The sequence below is a fragment of the Stenella coeruleoalba genome, assembly GCF_951394435.1.
Source record: "Stenella coeruleoalba genome assembly, chromosome: 1".
Taxonomy (NCBI): Eukaryota; Metazoa; Chordata; class Mammalia; order Artiodactyla; family Delphinidae; genus Stenella; species Stenella coeruleoalba.
Genome location: NC_137169.1, coordinates 174,857,290 through 174,885,037, shown reverse-complemented (window position 1 = coordinate 174,885,037; position 27,748 = coordinate 174,857,290). Strand labels below are relative to the sequence as shown.

The following is a 27,748-nucleotide window of genomic DNA, read 5'->3' as shown; positions in this document are numbered from 1 at the left end:
CTCACTAACAGATACTCACAGATACACGGCGGGGCAGCGGACCCTAACAGCCCGCGGGACTCAAGAGCCTTCTTGGCTTTGTCTAGCTGCAGCCAAGGAAGGAAGAGATTCATAAAGTTACTGGACAGAAATGCAAGCACTGGAACACCCGCACATCTAAAACGGCTCATCCCCGCTGCACGAGGAGACTGCTTCAGCCCAATTTTCAATCACCTGCATTCCAGAGCTTACACCTAATCATGTGCTGTTTCATTTAGTCAAGCTGAAAGTTTTGGAGATCTGCAGTGAATCCAAATCCATCGGCTGTGAGTTACCCCAATAGTACCTCCAGCACGTTCTCTGTGATTCAGTCCACCCAGGGACCAGCCTCTCCCAGGCTCCTCTTCCACATTCTGGTCTCTCTGCTGAGGATTCATCTCCTCGGCACTGCAGTCTTGGGCCAAAGTCAGCTTTTTCCCGGGCAGCTGGAGTAAGTTTCCTGTGTCTTGCTCATCCTCCAGGGAAAAGTTTCCTGATGTATTTCCAAAAGCAGCACCGGGATACCATGAAGACGTCTTAGGAAGGTTCTCTACAACCAGATGTTCACAGTGATCTTCTCAGCCTCACCTCCTGTTCCACGTTCAATCCCAAAAAGTCAAGAAGGAAGCTGTTGGTCAGCCAAGACGGCCCTCACGAGAGGAACCTTTCTAAAAAAGCATGCTCCCGGGAAGCAAGCTGGAAAGAGAATTACAGCCTAAGTTCCCATTCTCCCCCATCGGAATTACATGACCTGCATGAAGGGGGGAAGAGGGAGAGACAGGAGAAGTATTAGGCACTGTGAGAGCTGTCCATGCTAAGGGAATTCACCTCCCTTTACCAAGCCATCCATCGTTCTAAGAGATCAGTGATGTGTGATACCACAGGGAGGTGAGGGCAGAGAATACGTTAAGCAACAGAGAGGTTATATGGTGGCCCACTGCACAAAAATCTACTGGTGCTACATTCCCTGCTCATTCAACTTCGGGAAAACTTCTTGGTAGAACTGAGGAAGACTTGCAAGCTGTCTCTTTCTCAATAGCAGTTCCACATCAGAGGTGAAGGACATCTCCCAAGACCCTTTCTGGAATGGCAAGGGTATGGGAGTCTTGTGAATCTCCTAGGCTGAGATGGACAGTGACACTGGTCTTATGCAAATGGAAGAAACAGCCAACTCCATGGAGTGTGCCCCTTCTCTCAGAGGCCACCTATCAGTGACAGTGCTAGAAACCTGGGATTCCACTGAGACCTCTCTCCTAAACCGTGAGGTCCCAGCACGCGGGACCGGCTATTACATTGTGATGGCAAATCACAGACGTAAGCCAGAGTCTTCTAGCTCTTCCTCACGAGAGCATAGGACAAGTTAGAGAGTCGAGAGTCCTAACTGAGGAGGGTGTGGAAGTGGTGGAAATTGCATTTGCATTATTTACAGATTAGCCCAGCATGGCATATCTGCCTTCTCAGTGGAAATGACCCAAGGCATTATGGAGGGCAAGTTGCTGACCCAGAGAAGGGTGACAGCGACAAGGTACTACCACTAACCAAAACACAAACATGGGTTAATGGAATAGAGTCCGAGCTCTGGTGGCTGGATCGTACTTTGGAATGGCCCTTCATCCCTTCCTCACTCCCGGGCTCCCAACCTAAATGCCACTGCTTTTGAACCCCTATGACATTTCACATTAGAATATGGTCTTGGCAGCAAGGGGAGGGGAAAGCCGGTGATCTCCAAGAGTCCCCATCTGAGGTCTAACTGAGCCGCCTCTGGCTCTGGGACAGCAAATCTAAGTACATTTTGGACCTCAGGAACCGGGGGTAAGAGTCTTTCTCCATGAGACTGTGTACTTTTCCCTGGGCTTGGTCAAAGCAAGTCAGGGACGGTTCCTGCATGTTCTTCCTTGTGGCTTCTCGGGTCTGGAAGTCTATGTTTACCTGGAGACACAAACAGAGAGCACGGTCACGGGCCCTCAAGGGCCAATTGTTATATTAATAATTATTAATAAACTGCTTTCCTGAAGGTCATCCCTTTTGATCCCAGGAAGAATCCTGTGAGGTCTGAAGACCAGATAGTCTTCATCCCAATTTATAGATAAAGATACTGAAGAAAAGGGATACTAAAAAGCTGGTCTAATTTACTCTGGAAAGTTAGTAACAGCCAAGGCAAAACCCCAAATTACTCAACTCTTAATCCATGGGTCTTTGCAATGTCAGGCAGAGTTAAACCAGAGACAAGCATGAATGTGGGTTCCCTAAAGTAGGCTTGCTCTTTTGTCCTTTCTCAGCTGCTAAGGAAACAAATACCCCAGGGAGAAAGGCTATGTTCAGAATGTACATCTCTGTTCCAACCGCATGTATAAGGAGCCTGCAGCTTTCTGACCACTGGCCAAAGACCTCCTGCATCCCAAGTCGAAGCATAACTGAAGAGTTTTAGGTATAGAATGCGCCTAAACTCAGACAACAAATATTTGTCTCCTATAAAACTCTCCCAGGTAAAACTCTGTTTTACAACTCAGAATAGCAGTACATAGAAATTCATATTATTATTATAAGTAATTATAATAAATGATCATAAAATAATATAAATGACTATAATTACTCATTAATAAGCAGTGACAAATATTGAATAGGTGTTTGACTCCTAATACTCAGAGTGGTCTTGAAAGGTGATATTATAGCCTTTTACATTGGGGAAAATGTGATTCAGAAAGACCAGGTAACTTGACCAAGATCACACAACGAGTAAGTAGTGGAGCTGATATTGGAACAAGATTCCAAAGTACATGCTCACTCCATCGAGTCATGCTGCGTTCCACTAGGAAAACTAACATGGGCTTACTGGCGTCTATCTTGCAGAATCCCTATAGAAACACAGTTCCTGCTGACACATGTTTAACTGACAGACAGCTAAAATACTCCCAATAGAGCTCCTTTTTATAGAATCCCTGGGCTCTGCACCTTAAAAGGGATCCCTTTTGTATCCAGAGCCATCAGAGCAGTGAGGTTCATTTCAGAAGAAAGTCCCCATCAAACCTGGCTCAAACCCCAGCAAGGAGAGAGAGCAATGGATGGAGGTCTGACAAGACCCCACCGCCAACACACCTCCCGCGGAGCCTGCACATCCACAAACTCTTCAAAGATCCTATGGGCCTTGGAGACAAGTTTTGCAGTTGACCTGGTCTTCTTGAACTCCTCACAGGCCAACCAGAACTCCAGGTTCTCTTCACTGAACTCCGTCTTCAGGAAGGCGCGGAACGCAGCCACCCCATCTGTGGACGTGGAGGGAAGTGGAAAGGAAGGGAAATAGGAAGAGACTTAAGTCCAAGAACTGTAGAAGAAAGAAAGGTAGTCATAACACAAGAGTGGCCCTGGGCTTCCCTGGTGGCGCAGTGGTTGAGAGTCCTTCTGCCGATGCAGCGGACACGGGTTCGTGCCCCGGTCTGGGAGGACCCCACATGCCGCGGAGCGGCTGGGCCCGTGAGCCATGGCCGCTGAGCCTGCGCGTCCGGAGCCTGTGCTCCGCAACGGGAGAGGCCACAGCAGTGAGAGGCCGGCGAACCGCAAAAAAAAACAAAGGAGTGGCCCTGATTGTCCAGCCCTCACTGCTCTCCTCCACATCCTCTTGAAGACTCCATTCTCTTAAACACACAGGTACCGTCAGAGGCAAGCCATGCTTCTCATTCAAGGATCATAGTGATATTCTGGAGAAATGTTTAGGAAGCCATAGGAATAATGACTATGGGAAGGCCTGGTCGCTTCTAATCAGCCCTCGGTGGTGACTGCCTGTCCCCTAATGCAGAGTTGGCTGTCCCCTGGGTCTACTGGTGAGCCTGTGTTTCTAATGAGGCCAAAGTAATATACGTAATCCATTCCCTGCACCAATGCAAGTCAACCAACCTGAAAAAACAATCTGTCACAAGACAAACTGATGGGGGGTGGGGGGGAGTGAATGCCTCAGGGCAAATCTTTCACTATTATCAGAAAACTGTCTGAAAGTAAACACCCACTGAAATGCAGTCTGTAAAACCATTGGGTTATATGGAAGGGGTTCTCAGTCTCTTTTAAAAAACTTTTGAGGCCCCATAGTTTAATGATTAATTCCGTGGATGCTTTATTTTAAAAGATCTTGCCTATCAAATTATACATTTTAATTAAGATGAATTATAATTTTTCTACTAAATGAGTTAATGATTAACATAGCCTTGCATTTTTCTTAATCAATGTCACGCATACTGCCAAACAGAGCTTCCAATCGGAATAAGATGAGCAGTGTTATCACATAGATTTGGAAAGGGAAACAACATTCATTGATAGCCTATGTATTCAGCTGATGTTTTTATTTTAAAATAGTTTTGATAAATTATCTTAACCTTTAACGCATGCTCCTCAAATCAAATAAGAGCTCTAGCTTTCTACCAACTGTCCTCAGAGGAAGGACAGATACAGCCTAAAATAAAGGAGTGACTGCATTGGTTAAAAGTGACTCTGGCTGGGGGCTTCCCTGCTGGTGCAGTAGTTTAAAATCCACCTGCCAATGCAGGGGATACGGGTTCGAGCCCTGGTCCGGGAAGATCCCACAACCCGCGGAGCAACTAAGCTGGTGCACCATAACTACTCAGCCTGCGCTCTAGAGCCCACGAGCCACAACTACTGAGCCCACGTGCCACAACTACTGAAGTCCGCGCACCTAGAGCCCGTGCTCCGCAACAAGAGAAGCCACGACAATGAGAAGCCCATGCGCGGCAACGAAGACCCAATGCAGCCAAAAATAATAAATAAATAAAATTAATTAATTAAAAAAAAAGACTCTGGTTATAATGTTTTATTTCTTTTCTAAAATTTACTAGAAGGACAATATGTTAACAATTCTTAATTCTGGGTGATGGACTCCCCTGAGCATCGAAGGTCCATCCATAGGTGCTAGGCCCGGGCACTGTCCACCATCATTCCATGGATTGATGGTGCCATGTGGTTGACATATTTAACTGTTTGTTTTTACTTTTCTGAAACATTTTTATTTCTCCTAATTAAAAAGTCATTGTTTATCTTTCCAAATAGACATCGTAATGCCCACACTAGAACCATAGTTATAAAAGTCAAGACTTTTAATTGTAAGAGCCAGGAACTTGGGAGAGAAAAGGGTGTTGATGAAAATCCCAAAGCTAAACGTTAAATCACAAAGAGATCTAAGTTTGGAGGCCTGAGCTTAAAGTGTTTAACAAAAGTAGGGGTGGCCATGAAATTTATCACCCCAGCCAGGACATTTCTGGGAGTCAAGGGGGGCCATTTCTGTTAATTACACAGGGACAACAGACATAAGCCATGACCACCATAGGCAAAAATCAGGACACATGGTCACCTTAACAGTAAGACAAGGAGTCTGGAGAAAGCAGAATATGATATAAGGTTGTTTCCCATCAGGCAGGTTGGAAATAAAATTGTCCCTGTGCCAGGCAGGAGGAGAGTAACACAGTTCAGACTCATACGAAAGGTCTGCTCAGTGCCCCACTGCCCCTCCTTCCTGCACTGGGTTCAAAACACTGAGAGGAGGGCACAGAAGTCCAAGATAAATTAAGAATCAAAGTGAGTGTGAAGCAGTGGCGTGGTACTAATTAGGCAGAGAGATGTTCTGAAAAGCGTTCATTCAATTCAACAATTTTTTTAAAAAAATACTACTCATGAACAAAGTACTGTTCAAAATCTTGGGATACATCAGAAAACAAATCATAAAATCGCTGTCCATAAAATCCCTCGTGGGTGCTCTTTTTGCCATGTCTTGTCTCCTCCAAGTTCTCATAGAGGAGCTCTAGAAGTTTCCTCAGGCTCTAAAAGAACAGGGGTTTGAGAGCTAGCATGCCCGTCAGAGGCTACAGGCAGAGGTGGGAGAGAAAACCACCTGCAGCTGCGGAAGCCTCTGAGGAGACTCTGCCCGGGAGAGCCAAGGGGCATGGGCGGGGCTGCTTCCGCAAGGTGGCCTCGGAGCAATGACCAATCCACAGGTGACAAGAGCCAGGGACACGATCCATGACACAGGGAGGACACGGGCCAGAGGCCCTCCCCTGCTGCCTTCCCGCTGCGGTCAGGGTCTGGGAAGGAAAAGGTGCAGGGCTGGGGGAACCCTAAAACACTATGCGTTTATCTAAAGGGGCAAATGTAAAGTGACTCAGAAGAGGGACTCTGAAGAGTCTGTTGTTTTTCAACCAGATGAGACTAAATTCTTTGAATTGAAAACTTCGTTTGCTGTTTGTGTTAGATTTTGTTGTGCTTTCCGTCAGGCAAAAATGGGTGCTTGTGAGCAAGCTGAAATGGAGAACATTACCTCTCTGCCTTCCTCGATGCTATTACTGAGGGTCGCCCTGCTAGGGAAACTGCGTGGCCTCACCCTACCCAAGGTACAGACATTATCTCCTTGCATCAGACCTCAGCTTTGATGGGTCTTTGTGTGGATTAAAGGAGATAACATCTTCAGAGTATCCTCAGGAACGTTGCTTTACTTCTTCCCACTTTATAGATGAGGAAAACATGCTGAGAGAAGTGGATTGGCTGAGTTCACGCAAGTAATAATATGCAGCATTTAAAAACGTAAGATAGGGCTTCCCTGGTGGCGCAGTGGTTGAGAGTCTGCCTGCCGATGCAGGGGACACGGGTTCATGCCCCGGACCGGGAAGATCCCACATGCCGGGGAGCGGCTGGGCCCGTGAACCATGGCCGCTGAACCTGCGCGTCCGGAGCCTGTGCTCCGCAACGGGAGAGGCCACAGCAGTGAGAGGCCCGCGTACCGCAAAAAACAAACAAACAAAAAAAAACCAAAAGATAGCCTAACTACCAATCCAACACAGCAGTAAGGCCATCTCCACTCATTCATTCATTCACCCATTATGTGACCCAGGCATTCTGCTAGGAGCCTGGGCAGAAGGGACAGGCACAACTAAGTGCTCACAGAACTTTCAGTAAAAGAGCAATTTGAGCCAAGATAACATAATTACGGTAATTATGGTATAGATGATAAGTGATATGCTAGGGAAAGCGTAGGTGGCTGTGAAAGTACCCGGGGTGGGGCGCCTGAGCCAGAGCTGAGGAGGAGAGGGAAGTCTTATAGGAGGAAGAAGCTTCTAGGCTGAGATGTGAAGCTGAGGAGAAGGAAGCTAAGTGAAAAAGGAAGGGAAAGAGGAAGAAGAGACTTGCAGAAAGCTGGAACCACAGGCACGGAGGCCTACAATTAAGAAAGGTTTATTTGAGTAACCAGAAATAGTTTAGTAAGACTAGTGTTTAATAATAATAATAATAATGCTAAAATTATTGAGCCTACCTGTAGGATAGACATACACCAAGAGGCCTGTGAAAGAGCCAGAGACAGAGGGATAACACAACATTCCAAAAGGCCAGGGAAGGGAACATTTCAGGTAGGAAGTGGCCACTGTGTCCAGCGCTACCCAGAGGTCACAAGATAGATACAGTCTGAGAAGCGATGGTCTTTAGACTTGGCGACAAGGTTCCGCAACCACTGGCAAGAACAGTCTTCGTGGTGTGATGAGAGCCCTAGTCATATTGTGGTAAGTATAGTGGGGAATGAGGGGGGAAGATGTTGAAACAATGAATTCAGATGCCTCTTGCAAGAAGGTGAGTAGAGAGATCAGACAGCACAGCTGGAGGGAAACAAGAAGTCAGGAAAATGGTCTGGGGTGTGTGTGTGTGTGTGTGTGTGTGTGTGTCGTGGGGTTTTTGTAAGATAGCCTTGGGTATGATTAAACGTTGATCTGGCCAGAAAAGACTTGTTGAGCTGGAGGAGTTGAAGTTAACGAAAAGAAAGTTTCATTGATAATATGTTGCCTCCAGGAAGGTAGGAGAAATAGGCCTGAGAACAGCATTGTGATGGAGAAAAAGAGGAAAGGCTGCGTGTGGATGCAGGAAAGTTTCTCGTGTGGGTGCAGGATGTTGAAGGAGTTCCCATCTGATATTAGCTGGAGAAAGTGGTAGGAAAGGGAAATGATACAGTTTTTATTTCTTTCTTTAGCATCTGGGGCAGGGAGTTTTATTTATTTACTATATGCCATGATTTTTGCTGGAGATTTTACAAACAGCAGCTCAATTTATTTTCACAGCAACTCTGATCCATAGATAGCACAAATGATCCACTCTCATTTTCCACAGGAAGAAACTAAAACTTACGAAGTCAGATAAATTTTCCAGTCCACAGCTAGCAAGAACAGCCAAGTTTCCCTACTGTCCATATGACTCTGAAGCAAGATCTTTCCAGGTGTGTTTGCAAGCAGAAGGGAAAGAGCAAGGGAAGAGAGTAATTAAAGGGGCAAAAGAACAGTATCTGTTAAAGGCAGATTCTAAAGAAGGAAAGGGTCCAAGAAGAAGTGGATGAACTTGACTTCCTGAAAGTCAAAAGTAGAGAAAGAGGGCTTCCCCGGTGGTGCAGTGGTTGACAGTCCGCCTGCCGATGCAGGGGACACGGGTTCGTGCCCCGGTCCAGGAGGATCCCACATGCCGCGGAGCGGCTGGGCCCGTGAGCCATGGCCACTGAGCCTGCGTGTCCGGAGCCTGTGCTCCACAACAGGAGAGGCCACAACAGTGAGAGGCCCGCGTACCGCCAAAAAAAAAAAAAAGTAGAGAAAGAGAGGGGGGCGGATGGCAATAGAGAGAAATGGTCCAGGAAGGGACATATTTGAGATGTGTCATGGTTGAACAGCTTTGATCTTCTTTATTAATTTGGGATGAAGGCCCTGCAGGTGGTCTGCCTCCACGTGCCAGATGTTGGAGATACGGTAGAATCAAATCATATAAAGTCACCACCTCACAGAACTTGCAAGCTAGTCTAGTGTAACAGACATTAAGCAATCATTTAAAATAATTAATTGAATAATTACAAATGTAGTATGTACTGTGGTGGGGACACCTATAAGAGTGAAAAGAGTCTGGGAACAGCTACTCTGGAAAAAAGAATAGGACCCTGGTAGGAAGTAGGCAAACCATTATGAAGACCTAGATTTCAGTTCCTGGAGAGTGTTACGATGCACCAGGAAAGGAGCAAGACCTTTTAGCTTTGGGGTGTGCCCGTCATTCAAAGACAGGAGCATAGGGACTTCCCTGCTGGCACAGTGGTTAAGAATCTGCCTGCCAGTGCAGGTGACACGGGTTCAATCCCCGGTCCAGGAAGATCCCACATGCTGCAGAGCAACTAAGCCCATGTGCCACAACTATTGAGCCTGCACTCTAGAGCCCGCGAGCCACAACTACTGAGCCCGCGTGCCACAACTACTGAAGCCCGCGCACCTAGAGGCTGTGTTCCAAAACAAGAGAAGCCACTGCAATGAGAAGCCCACGCAGTGCAATGAAGAGTAGCCCCCGCTCACCGCAACTAGAGAAAGCCCATGCGCAGCAATGAAGACCCAATACAGCCAAAAATAAATAAATTAAAAAAAAAAAAAAAAAGACAGGAGCATCAGCTCCAGGCTGGCAAATGGAACCTGGAGAGCAGGAAGGCACCAGCAGTTGGGACACTAAAAAAGGAAGAGGCCAAGCTGGAGGTAAAGAAAAGTTGAAGTTAGAGAAGGCATTTTTAAAATAACCACTGCAAATAGGTATTGAGCACTCACTTGGGGCCAGGTGCAGCACCAAATGCATTGTGAACCTCGTGGCAAATCTACAGCATAGGTCCTGATAGTTTCACCATTTCGCAGTAGAGAAAAATGAAACTTAGAGAAGTTAAATAGCTTGCCAATGGTCACACAGTTAGCAAGTAGCAAGGATGCCAAGCTGCAGAGCCAGCATTCTTTTTTTTTTTTACATCTTTATTGGAGTATAATTGCTTTACAATGGTGTGTTAGTTTCTGCTTTATAACAAAGTGAATCAGTTATACATATACATATATTCCCATATCTCTTCCCTCTTGCGTCTTCCTCCCTCCCACCCTCCTTATCCCACCCCTCTAGGTGGTCACAAAGCACCGAGCTGATCTCCCTGTGCTATGCGGCTGCTTCCTACTAGCTATCTATTTTACGTTTGGTAGTGTATATATGTCCATGCCTCTCTCTCGCTTTGTCACAGCTTACCCTTCCCCCTCCCCATATCCTCAAGTCCATTCTCTAGTAGGTCTGTGTCTTTATTCCTGTCTTACCCCTAGGTTCTTCAGGACATTTTTTTTTTCTTAAATTCCATATATACGTGTTAGCATACGGTATTTGTCTTTCTCTTTCTGACTTACTTCATTCTGTATGACAGACTCTAGGTCTTATCCACCTCACTACAAATAGCTCAATTTCATTTCTTTTTATGGCTGAGTAATATTCCATTGTATATATGTGCCACATCTTCTTTATCCATTCATCCAATGACGGACACTTAGGTTGTTTCCATCTCCAGGCTATTGTAAATAGAGCTGCAATGAACATTTTGGTACATGACTGTTTGAATTATGGTTTTCTCAGGGTATATGCCCAGTAGTGGGATTAGAGCCAGCATTCTTATGTGAGACAGTGGTCCACTCTCCAGCTCTGCACAACGGTGGGGCCCGAGGGACGCCTGCGCCGGTGATGACTGGAGAGCAGGGGAGGGAGAGCCATTGCACAGCACGAGACAAGGAGGCCTCAAGCAACAACACAATAGTGACGACATTTCCAGGAATGAGGGCGACAGATGAGTTGGGGAGGAAATGAAAAAAGTCACCGAGGGAGGCAGAGGAGTATCGGAGAGTAGAACAACATAGAGAGAAGAATGGGCATGGGCAGTAGCACCCAACTGAATTACAGCAGCTCAGACTGACTCAGTGGGGATGGAGATTTGGAGTAAAATGTGTGGTGAGCTCATACTCAGATTGCAATTGTCTGGCAGCTCCGTTGAGGCAGCCTACTGACCCTGCCCATCCCGCCTGGGATGGGAGCACCACTGTCTCACCCAGAAGCACCAGTTCTGATCACAGGCAGGCTGCCCATAATTAGCACATTCAACCTCACTGAGTCTCAGCATCGTCATCTGGAAAGTGAGGGTGGTGGCTCTCATGAACTCTCCCAGGTAGGGTCAGCGCTCTGCTCCGTGCCCCCATCACAACCTTGATGTGTCTGCATCACACACAGCCCTCAGACGATGGTTTTCCATCCTCTTTCTCACATTATACATCAAGGACTTACCCCAGGCCAAGTTCTATGGTATCCAATCTACATATCAACTCACGTAACCCTTACACCAACCCTATTATCAAGGCAGAGGCTCTGGAGTCAGACAGCCTGCGTTTGAATCCTGTGTGACCTGGGGAAAACACCTTAACATCTCAAAGCCCGAGGCTTTCTCACCTTGGAGAGTTTAAGTGAAACGTCTGTGGTCCCTTAGACAGTAAGGGGCGGGAGGTGGACTTACACACACATCTACGCGACTTCAGAGCCCACTCCGCCTGTCTCTCCTCTGGTGACCATTGGCAGACCCCACGTTATCGCTTCCTCTAAAGGAGGGGTGGGCAATAACCCCAAATCAGACAGTATGCTGAAAGTACGCCACAGCAGGGCAAACACACCATTGGGCTCACAGAGCTGGAGATTCTCCGGCAGGACGACACCTGCCATCACCTCCTCTGTGGCGACAATGGAGGCCGTTAGGTACCACTCAACCTGGAATCTGTCTGAACTCTCTTCTTTTCCGCAGCTCTGATACCCACCCTACGTGTCCCTCCCAGGATGCAGGGGGCACCTCAGAGAGCAGACAGGCATACTCCCCCACCCTGGCCCGGGGACACTCTAACAGAGCACAGCTGAGTGACCTTGTAAAGGTGCCTCCGGTCACCGGCAGCCTTGATCCAAATTGTGTTTGCCTGCATTTCCAGGGCGGGTTTCAGAGGGAGTGGGAGGGCAAACAAAGCAAAATGTAGCACTTGAAATTTACCAGGATTTCAAGGGAAGAGCTTGAGGAGAGATGAGGAAGGAGGGGAGAAAGGCCTAGGAGGGTCTGGACCCAAGAAGCAGCATCGCAGCAAAGACACACTGAAAACCTCATGGAGGCCTGCGCAGACCATGGGGATCACAGCCCTCCTCCTCTGCTTGCCCTCCCCTCTCAGCCCCTCCCCCATCCTTTCATATTTCCAGGGCCGGCTCTGAGCAACGCAGGGTGGAGGGTCACTGTGCAAAGAGAAACTTCATCCCGGAACAATGGAAGTGAGATGGGGTGGGAGTCCCCCTCCACCGCCCCATGGCTGCAGGAGCCCCTCCCCTGCCCCAGAGCAGATGGCCGCGGCGGGCCTCTGTGTACACACCACTTGTCCCCAACCTGGCCCAACTTTCCTGCTCATGTGACCTAGCAAAGGAATTGTATGAGGCTCCAGCAGGATTCCTTCTTCCCATCTACATCTTTTCCGCCCCCTTCTATCACCTCCCACCTCCTCCCAGCAAGCCTTTTGTCTGGTCCTCTCCCTAATCTCCTCAGCATCTTTCCCCGCTCTTCTCCCTTTTCTTCTGTCCTCTGTCCCTTTTCACTCCTCCTTCCATTTTTCCCCTTCTGTCCACCAGGACCCTCTCCTTCCCCTCTGCTTGTCCATAAACTGCAGTTGGTTACAATGCAGGATGCCGGTTCATCTCTGAAAGGCTCATGAGCATTTACTGGCATCTCTCAGAGTCAGCTGCTTTGTTAGCTGTGCTTCCTTTGCCCACACCTGCCAGGCACCATCCACCCCTCCCTTACCCACTCACCCCCCTGGGGTATCCCAGACTCAGATCCCTCCCCAGTACTCAGAGAAGTAGAGACCCCCCTCCACCACCCCCACAGATTCCAGGCTGCTGGAGAGTGATTTCTCTCTGACCCCTGAAGCCATTCTGCCTGGGACTGTGTCCTGGCTCTGTGTGACCTTGAGCAAGATGCTTAAGCTCTCTGTGCCTCAATTCTCTCCTCTGTGCAATGCAGATGCTAACAGTACTTCCCCCATGGGGCCGTGGGGATGAGGTGAGTTAATACACGTAAACAGCATGCAGAGCCTGACACTAAGACAGGGATTGCTCCACATGTGTTTGTGATCATTACTCCTGTACTTTGCTGGCTTAAGGAATCATTGGACAGAACATAACCTGCCTAATACCAAAACACGACCCTGGTAACTTAAAGATGATGGGTGAGAAACCGTTCAGGAGAATGAGAGAGAAACAGGAGGATCTGCCTTTTTTTCTTTCATTTCATTTCATTTTTATTTCACTTTGGCTTTCTCTGCGTGACCTTCTAAGTCAAGACACTAAGGACATCAGACATTTTTGAGATTAGTGTCTATTGAGTCGCAGGAAAGGAAAGGATGGTGTCCAGAATTCCTGGAACACTGGACAGAACTTTGGCAACCTCCCGAGCATGCACTGCATCTGCAAGAGCACTCCCGTGGCCGCACACGCTGCCTGCTGCCGGCATCCTCCCTCTAGTGCTTTGATGCAGGGTGCTTACATAAGAAAAGGAACTGGGTCACTATGAATGAGCCGAGCGGCTGGTGCAGCAGGGAGGGTGGCTTAGGTAACAGTTCAAGGTCCAGGAGCCCTGATTTAGCTGGCACTGGGGGTGGGCTTGAGCCTAGTTCAGTTCCCAGGCTTGGAAAAAAAGAAAAGATCACAAGAATGATATATACATATATATATTTTTTTAGCTTTCTGTTTGCGAAAGTGTAGTCCCAAAGACCACAGTCCTCTTGTTGCGTCCCTGATCAATTGGGAAAAAATAAGCTGGTTAATGGATCCAAGGTCAGACGAAGGAGAGGAGAGGAAAACACATTCATGAAATCTAGGATACATATACTAATGACGAAGTCAAAACCTCTTTGATTCGAAACTAAGCTCACTAATTTGAAATTTGTGATGAGAATAGCACCAGGATCAAAGGCTTTCTTTTATGTTATCTATAAAATGAAGGTTTTTAAGCAAATAACTGGGGCTAAGAAGATTTAGGTAGGAAGATTATTTAGAGAACAAACTATTTCCAGTTACTGACATTTACTGGCAAGCAATTAGTATGCTAATTGTACTTCAGTCTTGTGATTCGCGTAATTTTCTTCAATGATCTCTACTTTGTTAGTATATATATCACAAGATGATAGATTATGATAGTAGTAGGACTTGGTTGCTAGACTCTTTGAGTCAGAAAACACATGGGACATCCTATGATCCAGCCCTCCATGGAACACAAGGAAATGGTGAGGCCCTGGGGTGGCATGGCTTGTTCTTCCTAGGACGTGGTCACAGAAGAGGAAGGAGAGCCTGGGTCTTACAACTCCTAGTCCAATGTTCCTTCTTATTTTATCAAGCAGAAACTGAGTCAAGTAACAGAAAAAACGTGGTCGAGCCTGTATCTGCAACTATTATAAGAAATTGGCAAGAGATTTTTTATTAAAGGGGTGACAAAGGAGATGTGCCCCAAATAGGGTGAAAGTTTAGCAAGCAGAAACTGAGTCAAGTAACAGAAAAAACGTGGTCGAGCCTGTATCTGCAACTATTATAAGAAATTGGCAAGAGATTTTTTATTAAAGGGGTGACAAAGGAGATGTGCCCCAAATAGGGTGAAAGTTTAGCATTCACAAATGACTCCTTTAAAACAAGAGAAGTATTATCAAATCCCATGTACACCAGTCCAGAGCCTAAAAGATTTCAAAAATTGAGTGTTTAGGAATGTTTTTCTGGTTGGTTTGATATAACAACACTGCAGGGACTCTCAAAGAGGAAACATATCAGATTCACCTACTGGGCTTTTAAAAACTACATCCCAGATGGATCCTCTCACATACATTGAGGGGAAGTTGGGACAGTATGAAGAAGGGATGCCAAAACCTCATGTGGCAAAGGGGGTGAGGTATTATGAAATTGGAATAAGCCCACTGGTGATGCTAACGTGAACCCCACCCTACCCCCAGAGTTGAACCTCAAGCTGCCTATGGGATCAAGAAGCTGACACCATCTCTAGCATGTAGGCGTCATGAAATGCATGTGTTCTCAATGAATTTAATGTTGGGTTATAATAAAAATAATAAGAATATTTACCCTTCATGGAGCCCCACACCATGTACCAGTCACCATGCCTAGCATTTCACAACCGTAGTCACATTTAATTGTCACAACAAATCTACAAGGTAAGTCTAAGCATTCCCTTTTACAGATGAGGAATGTGAGATTTATAGCGTTTACATAATTTACCAAAGGTCACAGCTGGTAAGCAAGAGAATGCGTGTCCAAATGCTTTCATTCAAACCTTCTTCAACAAGCTTTTTTTTTTTTTTTTTTTTTTGCGGTACGTGGGCCTCTCACTGTTGTGGCCTCTCCCGTTGCGGAGCACAGGCTCCGGACGCGCAGGCCCAGCGGCCATGGCTCACGGGCCCAGCCGCTCTGCGGCATGTGGGATCTTCCCGGACCGGGGCACGAACCCATGTCCCCTGCATCGGCAGGCGGACTCTCAACCACTGCGCCACCAGGGAAGCCCTTCAACAAGCTTTTAATAGCTGCCTTACATATTCTTGTCACTTCTTCTATAAAGGCTAAATGCATCCATGTTCCTGGATGCAAATAAAAATTATAGCAATATAGAGAGGGTGGCAAGGAGGAGAAGTTTCTTTTCTATCCATCTCTAATTTGAGTCTCTTTCTAACTTCTATCCTCACTTTATCCAGAAAGCACACCTGCCATATTTGTTTAATTACTGTGAACACTCTCCACCACGCCTGCTACGTGTGGACTCTGCAATATATGGACGATGTCCCGTTAAAGGCATGCGTTGCCTGAGAACTTTGGAGAATGGCAGTACAGTCTTGAGTGTGTTTCTTCGAAAGCACAGACCACCTGCCCCGCCAGGAGGCTCCAGGTTCATAGTTTCCCATACTTGTGTTTTAGAGCAGTGTTTCTCAAGCTTCAGTGCATGTCAACAATACTGGGGGGCTTGAGCAAAAACTGACTGCTGGTCCCCACTCCCAGAGATTCTGATTCAGTAGGTACGAGATGGGACCCAAGAATTTCCATTTCTCACAGGCTCCCATCGGCTGCTCAGCTCCTGGTGCTGCCTTCCTTGGATCCCACTTTGAGTAACACTGTCCTAGAACCTTTCGGCTTGCAGAGGGATGTGAGGAGAGCTGTGTGACAGGTGGAAATCTGTTTATTAAACGGTACATTCTAGAGCTGAAGACCATTTGCATGAACAAGTGAGGAATTTCATGAGCTGATAATTTTAGTGTTGGCTTGTGTGGGGTTTTCTGCTTGGTTGCTATGTGCCTAGGTCACTTCATTCTATTTTTCTATAGCTCAATCATTTTCCCAAAGGGGCTAATTTTTTTAAAACTAAAAGCTTCTTTACTGCTCTCTTTTGCTCAGAGATGAATACTAACTCTGCAAATGTAAAACAGCTTTCAATTACACTATTCCATGAACCTAGCCTTCCCTTGGCCTGGCGGGGACAGGTCAGCCTGGACCCTCCATGCGCTGCAAACAATGAAACAAAGCTAAGGACCACATGGGGGCCCAGGGTGAAGGGCTCCGTCATCCCGGTGGGGGATCAGGCTGAAAGAAAGAGGGAAGAAACCCTGTCTACACCTTCACCTGAAAACTGGAATGAATTTCAACTTTTACGTCAAGAAAAAAAAAGGGGGGGGGGAGGGGGCAGAGGGAAGGAGGGAGAATTGATTCAGAGTTAAGGACTGAACGTCCTACTAAAAGCTGGACAAATAACAAGCACATGCCTGAACCTCATGAGGAATAAAAGCAGAAGACGCAAAATTTTGTGCTCTCCAGCAACCTGTCAGAAAAGATTTCCCACAAGCTGGGAGCCTTCATTCTCCCGAGTATGAACTGCAGAGGTGGGCGCACGCACACATGGCCTTGGGGACAGACTAGGTACACACACACAGACAGCAAGTCTATAATTGTCACTGGATGAACAGGAGAAAGATGCCAAATTAACACACATTAGAAATCCCTCCCTATCTAATGAAGCCATCAGCACTTTCAATTTCATTTGTTGGTTAAAAAAAAAAAGAGCACTCAGCAAGTGGTTCTCTCCCAGACCTCCACGGGGCGTCTTTAGCTCTGCGCTGCACTTGTAAGCAAGTGTAATTGGAAATAAAATTCCTCCCCAAATATTTACGTTCCAGATTTTTTTATTCCAAAAAATAGTAAAAGTTGCTTTCTTTTTTTCCTGAGATTTGAACCCGTGAGGTGCATCCCTGCCCAGTGGGATCCTGCCAAGGAGAGGAGAAAGCTTCATAACACAGGTACCTTCGCCTCTCATCTGGTTGCTCAAGCCGTTTCAGCTCTCAAGCAGTTTTACATAACCCTGCAGGCAGCATGGACTCAAACCACCTGCCGTAGGTGACTAGTGACTGCCAATCCTGGTGGTTGCTACAGATAGCATCCTAGAACGATAGGGCAGAACTCAATCCAGCCCCCTGGATCCAGATCCTTCACTGTAGAGATGAGGAAACAGATTTTCCAAGACACTGAAGGATTCCATCAGGGCTGCCCAGCTATTTAGCAGCAGAGCTGGGTCAAAATCGAGAGGTCTGACTACCAGTCAGCATTCTTAATTCTGCAGAAGTGCACTCCCTGATTAAATGGAACAAACCAAAAGCAGCCCTTCTGCTCAGGATCGGTGAGGACTTCTAACATCGACAAGGTGGCATTTAAGAGGAACACTGAATGTCAGGATTCTATTTGAAATCTTGAGGTCCCCTAGTCTTAGCATGTGGCCTTATTTCTTGTGTTATCTGTATCTATGTCTGTTTTCTCAGAAACCTGCATTCTCCACCAGGGAAGGACTGTCTGGTTCATCTTGGGGCCCCTCTCCCATCAGCTGCTTAGCATAGATTTTGTCCGTAATGAAGACTCAGGACACCATTTTTAGAGTAAATAAGTGCCCTAAACATCCAGGCAGAGCAGGATGGCAGAGATGCTCTGTAAACTGAGAATGGGAACAAGAACAATTATCTGAATTTTCCAAAATAGAAAACTCAGGGAGGACAGCTGCCTGGAGAATTACCAGCGAGTGGGCTCTAGACTAACACGTTTTTCCATAGCCCAGTCGTTCAGTCATTCTCCTTTCTTTTAGGACACTTTGTTGTTTTAATTGAAAGCCCTGCACACCTCTGATACTGCTGTCCCTCGTAAGAGACCAGCACACGTGTAATCCCTTTGGAAAAGCTCAGTCAGCCCCAACTGAGTCACAGTACTAACCCAAATTAATTAGACTTGCAGAAAGTTGTCACCACTCTTGGAGGTAGGCTGGGCTCTGGCCCTCCACAGCTTCTCGGGAACTTTGCAATACTGCCAGAGACCCCTGAATAAAAGCCCCTTGCTTCTCAAAGACATTCACTCCGTTGGCTTTTTATTTCCGTACTAAACAGAAATAAAAACGAACATCAGACTCCAAGAAGGAGCACAGAACTTCAAAGTTCAAAAAGCTTATTTCTGTACTGCTTTTTTTTTTTACAAAGAAGCAAAGCAATCTGGTGTTGGCTTGTAACACCCCTTAGTGGAATCCCCAGCTCAGAAAATTGTGATTGCATTCCTGGAAACCCAAAGCACCCCTGATAGAAGCAGAACCAAGTGTCTTTAGCTCTAAAAGTCATTGAGTCAAACAAATACAGTTAAACCTCTAAATCACCGGTCTTGCCACTGCAGCAATCCAAACATACCGTAAGCTTCCATCCACTAATTTTACCATCATAAACTCTGTCTATAGAGGCTTCACGTTAATCGTTGGCAGCGAAACTTGCAATTTTATTCTCAAGCCACAGTTATTTTTCATTTGAGAAATACAAGCAACATTTCTGAAAAATTCCACCATATTCTTACAAAACACCTTTGCATAGAGAACTCAAAATCATCTAAAGTTGTCCTCTCATGAAGATTCTCACACCCAGGTGACAGGTAGCACACAGGTATTTCCATCCCCATTTAAGAATGAGGAAACGGCCTCAGTGACTTAAACTGAGTCAATCATGAGGCTGAAATAGAAATCAAACTTCAAGATGACCTTGAATCAAATCCAGCCAGAAAAGAAGGTGTAACTTGATAGTGACACTTATTTAGCCTAATGTGATTCCAGAAAATAAGTCAGAATCGCCCCATAAAAAACAACTATCAAATCCTAAGTACGATCGTACACATTCCATTACCTCGGCAGATTCACCACAGAAGTTTGCTGTTTGGGGGTCTAGCCATATGTCATATGTGTTGTATCTCTTCTGCTTTATTTTCTTTCCTAAGTGTAATCCATAGAACACGAAAATGACTATTTGTCTCACAAAATCACTTGCTACAATATGTGCTTATTCTTAAATTTTGCATTTCGTTTTAAAATCTAGTCAAAAGCATTCGTTAATTAGTACTAGGATGAGGGGCATAGTAAGAGGGGACTGCTCATCCAGATGAAAGCAAAATCACTTCTGAAGACATTTTCTGAAGACTGAGGGACTCCATCAGGCCATCAACTATCTGGTAGCCGAGCTGGGTCAAAATCGAGAACACAAGCGTGAGTACCAGCCAATGCCCTTCACTTTGTTGTATCAAAACGATGTCCCCCAAGTAAGTGGAAACAATGCTCCAAACTAAAAGAAGCCCTTCTGCTCCCAGATCAATCAGGACTTCTAATATTAGCAAGACAAATTTATGGGGAACACTGAATGTCTGTGTAAAACCTTCTTTTCTCTTCAAAACGCACTTCCTTACTCCTATTCTCCCACTCCCATGTTTTTCATGCCACTAGGATGTAAAGCCCAATGAACTCGGACTTGCTTATGATAAGAAAAAAGCAAGAGCTGAAGAGTCTGGCCGCCATCAAAATGCCCTTCCCACGCTGCAAAAGGCACAACTCTTTTTGCCTTTGTGGGAAACAGAAGGCATACAAGGTGAGGAAAGGGGAAAATGGAAGAGGAGGGATAGCAGAAGTGTGTACAATCAAACTCGTACCCGGTCGGAAGCTGAGGGGTATAGTACAGCTGGGGTAGTAAACCCCCCAAATAAGGAGGGACAAGAAAACTCAAAACTCTGCCAACTCAAGTCAATAACAAAACGCACAGAATATTCATTTGACTGATGAGTAACCTGAGGCTCTCCAGTGACTTGCGGGGAGGTCATCTCAGTTTATAAAACAAGCTTTGGATGGAATCTAGACTGTCATTCCCATCGAGCACATCACTGCAACCCCCTAAGCCAGATTCTTTCCTGTTAAAGTTGCTGAGAATGTAAAGGCTCCTTGGGACCATCCTTTCAGCTCAGAAAACAAAATAAAGGCCCTCTTCCCACTGCATTTAAATTATGTTTTCTTGTCTGTGGGTCCTCTAGCCAGGAGGCTCTGTGAGGTCAGAGACTGGAGCTGTCTTGGACACCAGGCACAGTACCTGGATCATGGCAGGTATTTGGTGCCTCTTTTACAAAATGAATGATTTGCCGAGACATGATGAAACCTGAATTCTACTCACACTTATGGGAGAGAAGCACATCAAAGGAATCTGCCCACCTCGTAGCTTCTTCCGTGGATAGTCTCCTAGGAAAGAAGAAACGTCTGTCTTGAATATTTCTGGAACGACCTCCTCTCCTTCAGCCACCACTGAGATTTGCTCAGGAGAATAAATCAAAACAATGGAGGGCAAATGAAGATCGTACCTGGATTCCTACAATTCTGTCACTATAAATGTATATGTTCTTAAGTAGCTGATGGAAAAATCTCAGGATTGGGATTCTGTAAGTTTAATATGTTGGCTTTCAGTCTAAAAAGCAAAACTAAGAAAGTGCATCATTTAAAGATGTCACTGTATGGGGAATTCCCTGGCAATCCGGTGGCTGAGACTTTGCGCTTTCACTGCTGAGGGCCCAGGTTCAATTCCTGGTCCGGGATCTAAGATCCCACAAGCCAAAAAAAAAAAAAAAAAAAAAAAAATCTAAAAAAATAAAAATAAAGATGTCACTGTAAACCAACTATACTTCTAGTTAATTAATGAATGAATTAACATGTCACAGTAACAATGGAAAGAAACTGGACTTAGAAAAAGTTAGGCTGAGCTCCTGACTCCATCTCTTACTGTCACCTTAGTTCTCTCACATCTGTAATGGGAACAACGGCACCCATCACAGAGCCCCGGGAGGGTTAAATGAGGTACCATCTGTGACATCATTTAACACAGTATAGGCACTGAATCCAGATTCTCTGAACCTAAGCAGAATTTTAGAGTAGATTTGAGTAATTTGTTTCCAAACTGAGAAACTCAGATTGACAACTCAATAGAACCAAGAAGTATCCTACACTGCAGCTTTATAAGGGAGCTGCATGGTACGGTTTTCTTAGGAGAAAAAGGAGGGTCCCTATTCTGAGATCGTTAAGCCATACACTTCGAAAAGGAATATAACATTTTTTCATTCATGTTCAGAGATATAAAAGGAGCTGCCAGGAGGCAGGAACTTCTTGTCACTCGGCTCATCTGTTCAGCCATCTACCAGAGAAGACGAGGCTGTACAGTCCCACAGTGGGCATCCCATGGTCGGCACCCCGGGAATGCTGTGTGGCCGTATTACTCACTTTAGAGCACGGTTAGGTTTGTCGGGAAGAATAGCTGTGAAATCACTACACGAGTCGGACTTGTGAGACAGGCATCCCAGTCGAGTCCTCATCCCTTTGTTCCTGCAACAAGCACAGGGGCAGAAGGATGGGGAACTGTCATAATAATAACTGTCAGCCCCATAAAGCGCCCCTGGGGTTGCTGTGGCAGGAGCCAGCACTGCCCCCTCCCCTCCTTCCCCAGGTGGCCCCTGAAGATCTCATAAACCAGAGGAGAAACACCTAGAGGATCAAGGGCAATACTCACTCCCCATCTTGACTACCGGAATAGTAATAGGTCCCCTACCCCTGGAGGCTTAATGCTTTTTAAAGCTGACATGCAAGTTGATGGTAAGTCAATGAAGGTCGTTAGCTTGGAAGAATTTCTAAATTAGGATTCTCTGTGGGGAAAGGAAATACAGCGATGACATAATAACAATCCACATTTTGCTCTCCCACTAGGAGGGCAAAGTAGCAGTAGCAGCAGCAGTAAATCCTGATTACAGAGCCCCAGTGGTACCCATATGGAGAGCAGAGGGATGACTGCATGATACAGGGATGCATGTCATAGAATCTCAGAGCACAGACAAAGTATGGGGCTTCAGGGCAGGTCAGTTCTACCTCAGGCCCTTCCCACCGATCCCACAAACCTGAGGATATACAGGAATGGCTACAGACGGGTGAGGACCGATGCCTACGGGTGGGGAGAGGCTGTGGGTACAATCAGCAATTAAGAACCAGGGTGCCCCTTGTCAGCACCTTCACCTAACTAAGCTCTCACACACCTACTTATATTTTGGTTGATCTCGATCAACATATTTAAAATTGTAACATGCATGCTTAAATTTCTCATATTTTTTATTTTCCTAAGGACCAGACACTTAGTAGTTATTTGTTGTGGCAGATCCAATGAGAAAGTATGCTAATGTCTCTTTCTGACTCTCCATATTAGGCCACTTTTACCTTTCACCGAGATTGGCAAACTACAGCCCTGCAAGATACATGTTTGTGTAAATAAAGTTTTATTGGAATGCAACACCCCATTTGTTTATATATTGTCTAAAGCTGTTTTTGAACACAAGGGCAGAGTTGGGTGGTTGCAACACACACTGTACGGCCCATGAAGTCAAAAATATTTACTCCCTGGCTCTTGACAGAATAAGTTTACTGACCCCTGGCCTTTAACCATGGCAACTCCTCGGATGGAGGGTAAAGCTAAGAGGGAGGGGTCTGGGATGATCAGGACTTAAGAGTGACTGATAACAGGGGCCTGCCACATGCACACTGGTAACAGTTTGCCATGGATATTATCCTAGAAGATGTCATTCTCTTTGTTGAAAGGAAGTTCTTCCAGCCTGGCTTTCCCTTCCTCATTTTCTCAAATCCTGGACCTGAGCAGAGATGTTAGATCCAATTCAAGCTTTTTCTTTTACTTCAAATGGGTTTTCATCCCTGACCCTGGGAATTGTTCACAGAAATCTTATCCAACAAATGTCTACGGGGATGGTATTACATTTGGCGGGGATGGACGACACTTGGACTCCACAGTCCATCTCTGAGGAGTCTTTTAAGGCCAGAACATTCAAGTTTTCAGAAATATCTCCTCTTCTGCACAATCTGTGCCCCTACCGCTCATCTCAGCCAGGTGCTTTGTGAAGCCATCGACTTCCTGGCATTTCAAAATATTGGCTACAGCCATTCTCCCTTCCTCGACAGTGAGCATCTCACGTCCACTCACTGTTACAAATCACGGGGGGCCCCAGCACTAGGCTATTGGAGCAACTGATTAAGGGCCCTTGAGTCATCACATTCCATGAATTCAAGTGCAGGTCCTGCCCAGGCTGCACCACAGACCAGAACCGACTTAGAGTGAGTCGGTTCATCCCTTGGTGCCTCAGAAACATCAATCATTGAAGAGTCAGGTCGATGCCCCTAAAGATCAACTAAGAGGATTTCAAAACACGGCACATCCATGCAAGCTATTTAACAAGGTTTAGCAGGGATCCGGGTAAAGTGTGCTACTTGTTACCAAGACAGCAGTAAGTCTCCCAGATAGTTTGCAAAAATCTTCCACAAAATATTCTTTGGGGCAAAATAATTCTATTTTCCATCTTGTCTGAGACTTAACCTTTTAGATAGGCCTGAAATAATAGGAGCAGAAGCAAGAGTCAAAGGTTAAGGTCACTTAAGAAAAAGACTAGACTTGCCCTCATCTTTCTTCTCTACCCCGGAAACTCAGAGACCCCTAAATGGCTCAATGCACACTCATGCACAGTCCCACCCCATAAGTCCCGGCAGAGTACGGGAGGGCCTTGCAGATGCTGCTTGCAAGGCCCCAACTTTGCAAGGAGCACCCGGGGAAGGACAGCGCCGTCCACACAGGAGGCCTGGGGGACGGACGCCAGTGGCCCACCCACGGCATTAGGAGGCTTGGAGCAGGCTCAGACAGCAGGGGAGGTGGGAAGGCGGAGGAAGAGGAAAGTGGCAGAGACGAGAAGAGAGGTTAGCATCAGTTACCTGCGTGGCATCAGTAAAGCGGCCATACAGGCACCCGCTTACGGTTAACCCTCTGGCTGGTGTGCAGGGACGTCAGGGCGGGAGGTAAGACTGCGGGGCACAGGGATTTACCCTTTCACGTCCTCTCACCTAAAATCAAAGAATCTGCTGTAAGAGCGGGCCCCCTCTCTTATCTGACTGCACTACAAGTCCTCGCAGGTGACTTTCTGCCAACGGAATACCTCCCCCGCCCACACACACACACCCCCATTCCCCACGAATGTCTGCTGGTCCTGAGCAAGAGTGACCAACCGGGGGTGAACAAGGACCAGTTGTTGGGTGGCTTCACATTGCTGCCTGTTGGTCAGGAGGTCCTGCTTCCCCAGCCACTGGCCATCAGCGTAAAGTGGGACACGAGCCCCCGGGGAGGAAAGCACAGGCGTGGCAAGCCAAAAATTACAGTTCTCTGTGTCTTACTCGAGTGGGACCCAAGTGACCAGCCAGCCCTGGGTGGGGGCGGAGTGGTCAGCACTTGCTCCAGAATCCTTTGATTGGCTGCTTCTCACCTCCCTCCAAGGGAACGTGTCCCAGAGGTGGGAGTGCCGGTGCCTGGGGAGGGCGTGAGCGGGAGGAAGGTTGGAAGAACTCCAAGGGAGGCTTGTCACGCACTGTCACCACTCAGGTTTGCTCCTTTGCGGGGATCACAGGCACAGGCTGAAGAAATGAATATGCAAGTCACTCTTTCCTGCCCATATGGAGGCTGCCTGATCTTCCACATTCTGCAGACTGGCCTGTTCCCGACCCGAAGCAGGAAGGGCATCGGGGAAAGGGGGTCTTGAGGTGGAGGCCTGATAGACTAATAATCTGTCTCTCCTGAGGGTCCCATTCTCAGAGCATCAAACCCTTTGTTCCCACAGAAGAAACTGATAGGAAGAAACACATGAGGAGAGCAGCCCATCAATAAAGGGTTCCCCTGGGGAACCGTGACACCAAACATAGAATCTATTTTAAAAGAAACTTAATTTAGATAGATCAGGTTCCCACATGATCTATGCAGGTGACATTATTTTGATATTACCTAGAACATTTCACAAATACTTTTGAAGAAAACCTCCTCTAATAATACTATAATCAATCAAATTAAAAGATTGCTTTGTTAAAACTGGGAAAAAAAAATTAGTTAGACTTCGTGTAAAGGTTCATCTCTGGGAGACCGAGCCAGGGCTCTGTTCCCTGACAGCGAGGACATTTCCTCAATCTTCGTCCTAACCGTGCATACACCTGCTTGCCCAGAAGTCGGGAAATCAAAGCCCTTTACAGCTGTAAGGGTCTCTAGAAATCATTGTTTGGGGTACCTTAGCCTCGTTTTCTCTGACCTGTGGGATATAGCCCCAGAGGAGGGGGAAGCCTCCTCTATTACCTTGGGGCTCAGCAGAACCAGGGGCTACCACCCACATTCACAGCAGGCAAGGTCACCTGGGGCAGTTATCACCTGGTCTCCTGTCACTGCCTTGTCGCTTTTCCCATCCCACTGCTAGTCCGCGCTGGCTTCCCAGAGCTGCTGAGATGTCTGCCTCTCTCTCTTCCAAACCCAGCACTGGCCATCAATGCCCCTCAGCCCTTCCACCACCCCTTATATTAACTTAGAGTCGATTAAGTAAGAATCTGCAAGATACTCTGACCCCACCTTTCTCATTCATCCCAGCACCTAGGGGCTCTTATCCCATTTGGCCCTCGACTTCTAGGGGACAGAGTTCGGGGTTACTCAGAGCCCAGGAAGGCAGAGGGCATGCTGGCACCATGCTACCTGTGCCCTAATAAGTGGGCATCAAGTTACAGGTGACTCTGGGGCCGACAGGATGGGACATATTGGAAAGCGAGGATACGCAAGGGAAAAAAAATGGTTAAAAGCAAAGAGCAAAGATTGATAAAGAGGGGAAGAGAAACTAAGAGCCTCAGCGGGAAGAAAGCAATCAATATGCATGGAGAGACAGGTTAATTAAATATGGATAATGCAATCAGCCCACACGGGCACCCGGAGAGGAAAGAGAGAAGCCAAAGCAACACTCACCGTCTTTGACCAGTCCTCATGGCCTGCGGGTCTTTGCCAACGGGATAGTCAGAAAGGTTGCGGGTAAGGAGCTCTGGGGAAAGAGTAGATCTTTCTCTTAGCAATCAAATCCTTGGCGGGTGAAGGGCATGTGTGCATGAACACAGAGGCACACTTGCACACGCACACACACACGCACACAAACACACATATTCACATTGCATACGTGCACAGCACACCTCCCACCACTTGAGCCGGGCAGCAAGCGGCCCCACCGAAAGCTCTTCTCTCTGCTTGTCACATTCGGTAAATACTGAAGCAGCCTACACCCAGCGGGCGGCGGCTCAGCTCCCAGGCACAGTCTGCACGCCCATCCTCATTGGCAGGATACAGGAGGTGCCCCTGAGCAGAGCTCGCCTGGCACTCCTCCCGCACTTTCGTCTTCAGCCTCACTAAGTGCTTCCCTGCTCCTCTGGCCGTAGCTCAGCAGCTCAGGGGGAAGTCCCCACAGCCCAGAGCTGCCCTCCTCTGCACCCAGAGGCTGCCCAGGGGGCAACGAAGCCAGAGGTATTAACTCTTTCCCGCCACCAGTACGCTGAACATCAAGGGTCCAGGGGGCCTCTTCTCATAAGCTCTGCTGCCGGCTGAAGGCTGGCTGCTGCTCAGGGAGCAGGGAGGATAAAGATCTTGCCTCAGACAGCTGCTGACAGCAGAAGCCAAGCCGAATCAGATCTCCTAATGAACCAGGAGGAGGGGGCTGTCTTGTTGGGTGTGACGTGATGTGATAAATGCAGACAGCAAGAAAGCCACGGGGCAGGTCACACATACAGATTCCACCCCCTTCCTCCCCATGTCTATTGTGCTGCGCTACCGAGCCAGACCACACAGCCCTGAAATTACCCCGCTCTGCCACATCTCAGCTGTCCCTCTCACTCTGCAGTGGCACTCCTCTCCCAGCCCGGCCCGCTCCCCAGCACCCACCACACCACTCCTCACTTCTTAATGAGAAATCTCCACCTCCCCAGACACATGTATTTCCACATCGATGCTCCTGCCTCTCACCTGGGTTTCCCTACAATGGAAATGCACCTCTCTCCCTCATCCATCACCTAGCAACTTCCCCCTACCTGCATTTGTTACGGAATGAGACTTTTCCCTTTGTTCTGCCCAATCTGCACGTTATCTCTATTTTTCTGTCTTCTGTAGTTTTTTCTTCCAAATCACCTTACCCACATGGATCTTCACACTGCCCGGTTCAGTTCCAGAAGGAGGACTCTCTCTTCCTGCTTGCCCTAGTACAGTGGTTCTCCAAGTGTGGTCCCTGGACCGGCAGCGTCAGCCTCACCCGGGAATGTGTTAGAAATGTAAAGTCTCAGGCCCCACCCCCAGACCTACAGAATTGGAAACTCTGGGGATGGGTTCAGCCTTCCGGGTGATCCCAATGCATGCTAAAGTTTACAAACCGCTGCCCTGCGATAAAGCTTACCTACCTTCTCCCCATTCCGCTGTGGGTCTCTAAGACACAGCCTCTTGCTCCCGCCCAGGACCTAGCTCCAAAGGTACCTAGACTTTGCAGCAAATCATTTCTGAAACCCAGAAGGCAGCATTTGCTAAAGGCAGCAGACATCTCTATGGAAAGTGATGCTTTTCTAATAAAGATACTA

The 27,748-nt window shown here is 47.1% G+C and overlaps 1 protein-coding gene across 2 annotated transcripts; it reads right to left on the bottom strand.

Moving 5' to 3' along the window:
• Window positions 1-1,764: 1,764 nt before the first annotated feature.
• On the bottom strand, window positions 1,765-26,125 carry RGS8 (regulator of G protein signaling 8; the record flags this gene model as incomplete). Of its 2 annotated transcripts, none has more annotated exons than XM_079937112.1 (5): window positions 1,765-1,947; window positions 3,115-3,281; window positions 20,427-20,491; window positions 21,521-21,622; window positions 26,106-26,125. In XM_079937112.1, the coding sequence occupies 5 exons, from the start codon at window positions 26,123-26,125 to the stop codon at window positions 1,765-1,767; spliced, it is 537 nt and encodes a 178-aa protein (XP_079793238.1). The 2 variants fall into 2 exon arrangements, with proteins under 2 accessions (XP_079793238.1, XP_079793237.1); XM_079937111.1 differs by lacking the exon at window positions 26,106-26,125 and adding an exon at window positions 24,056-24,081.
• Between the last annotated feature and the right edge of the window lie 1,623 nt (window positions 26,126-27,748).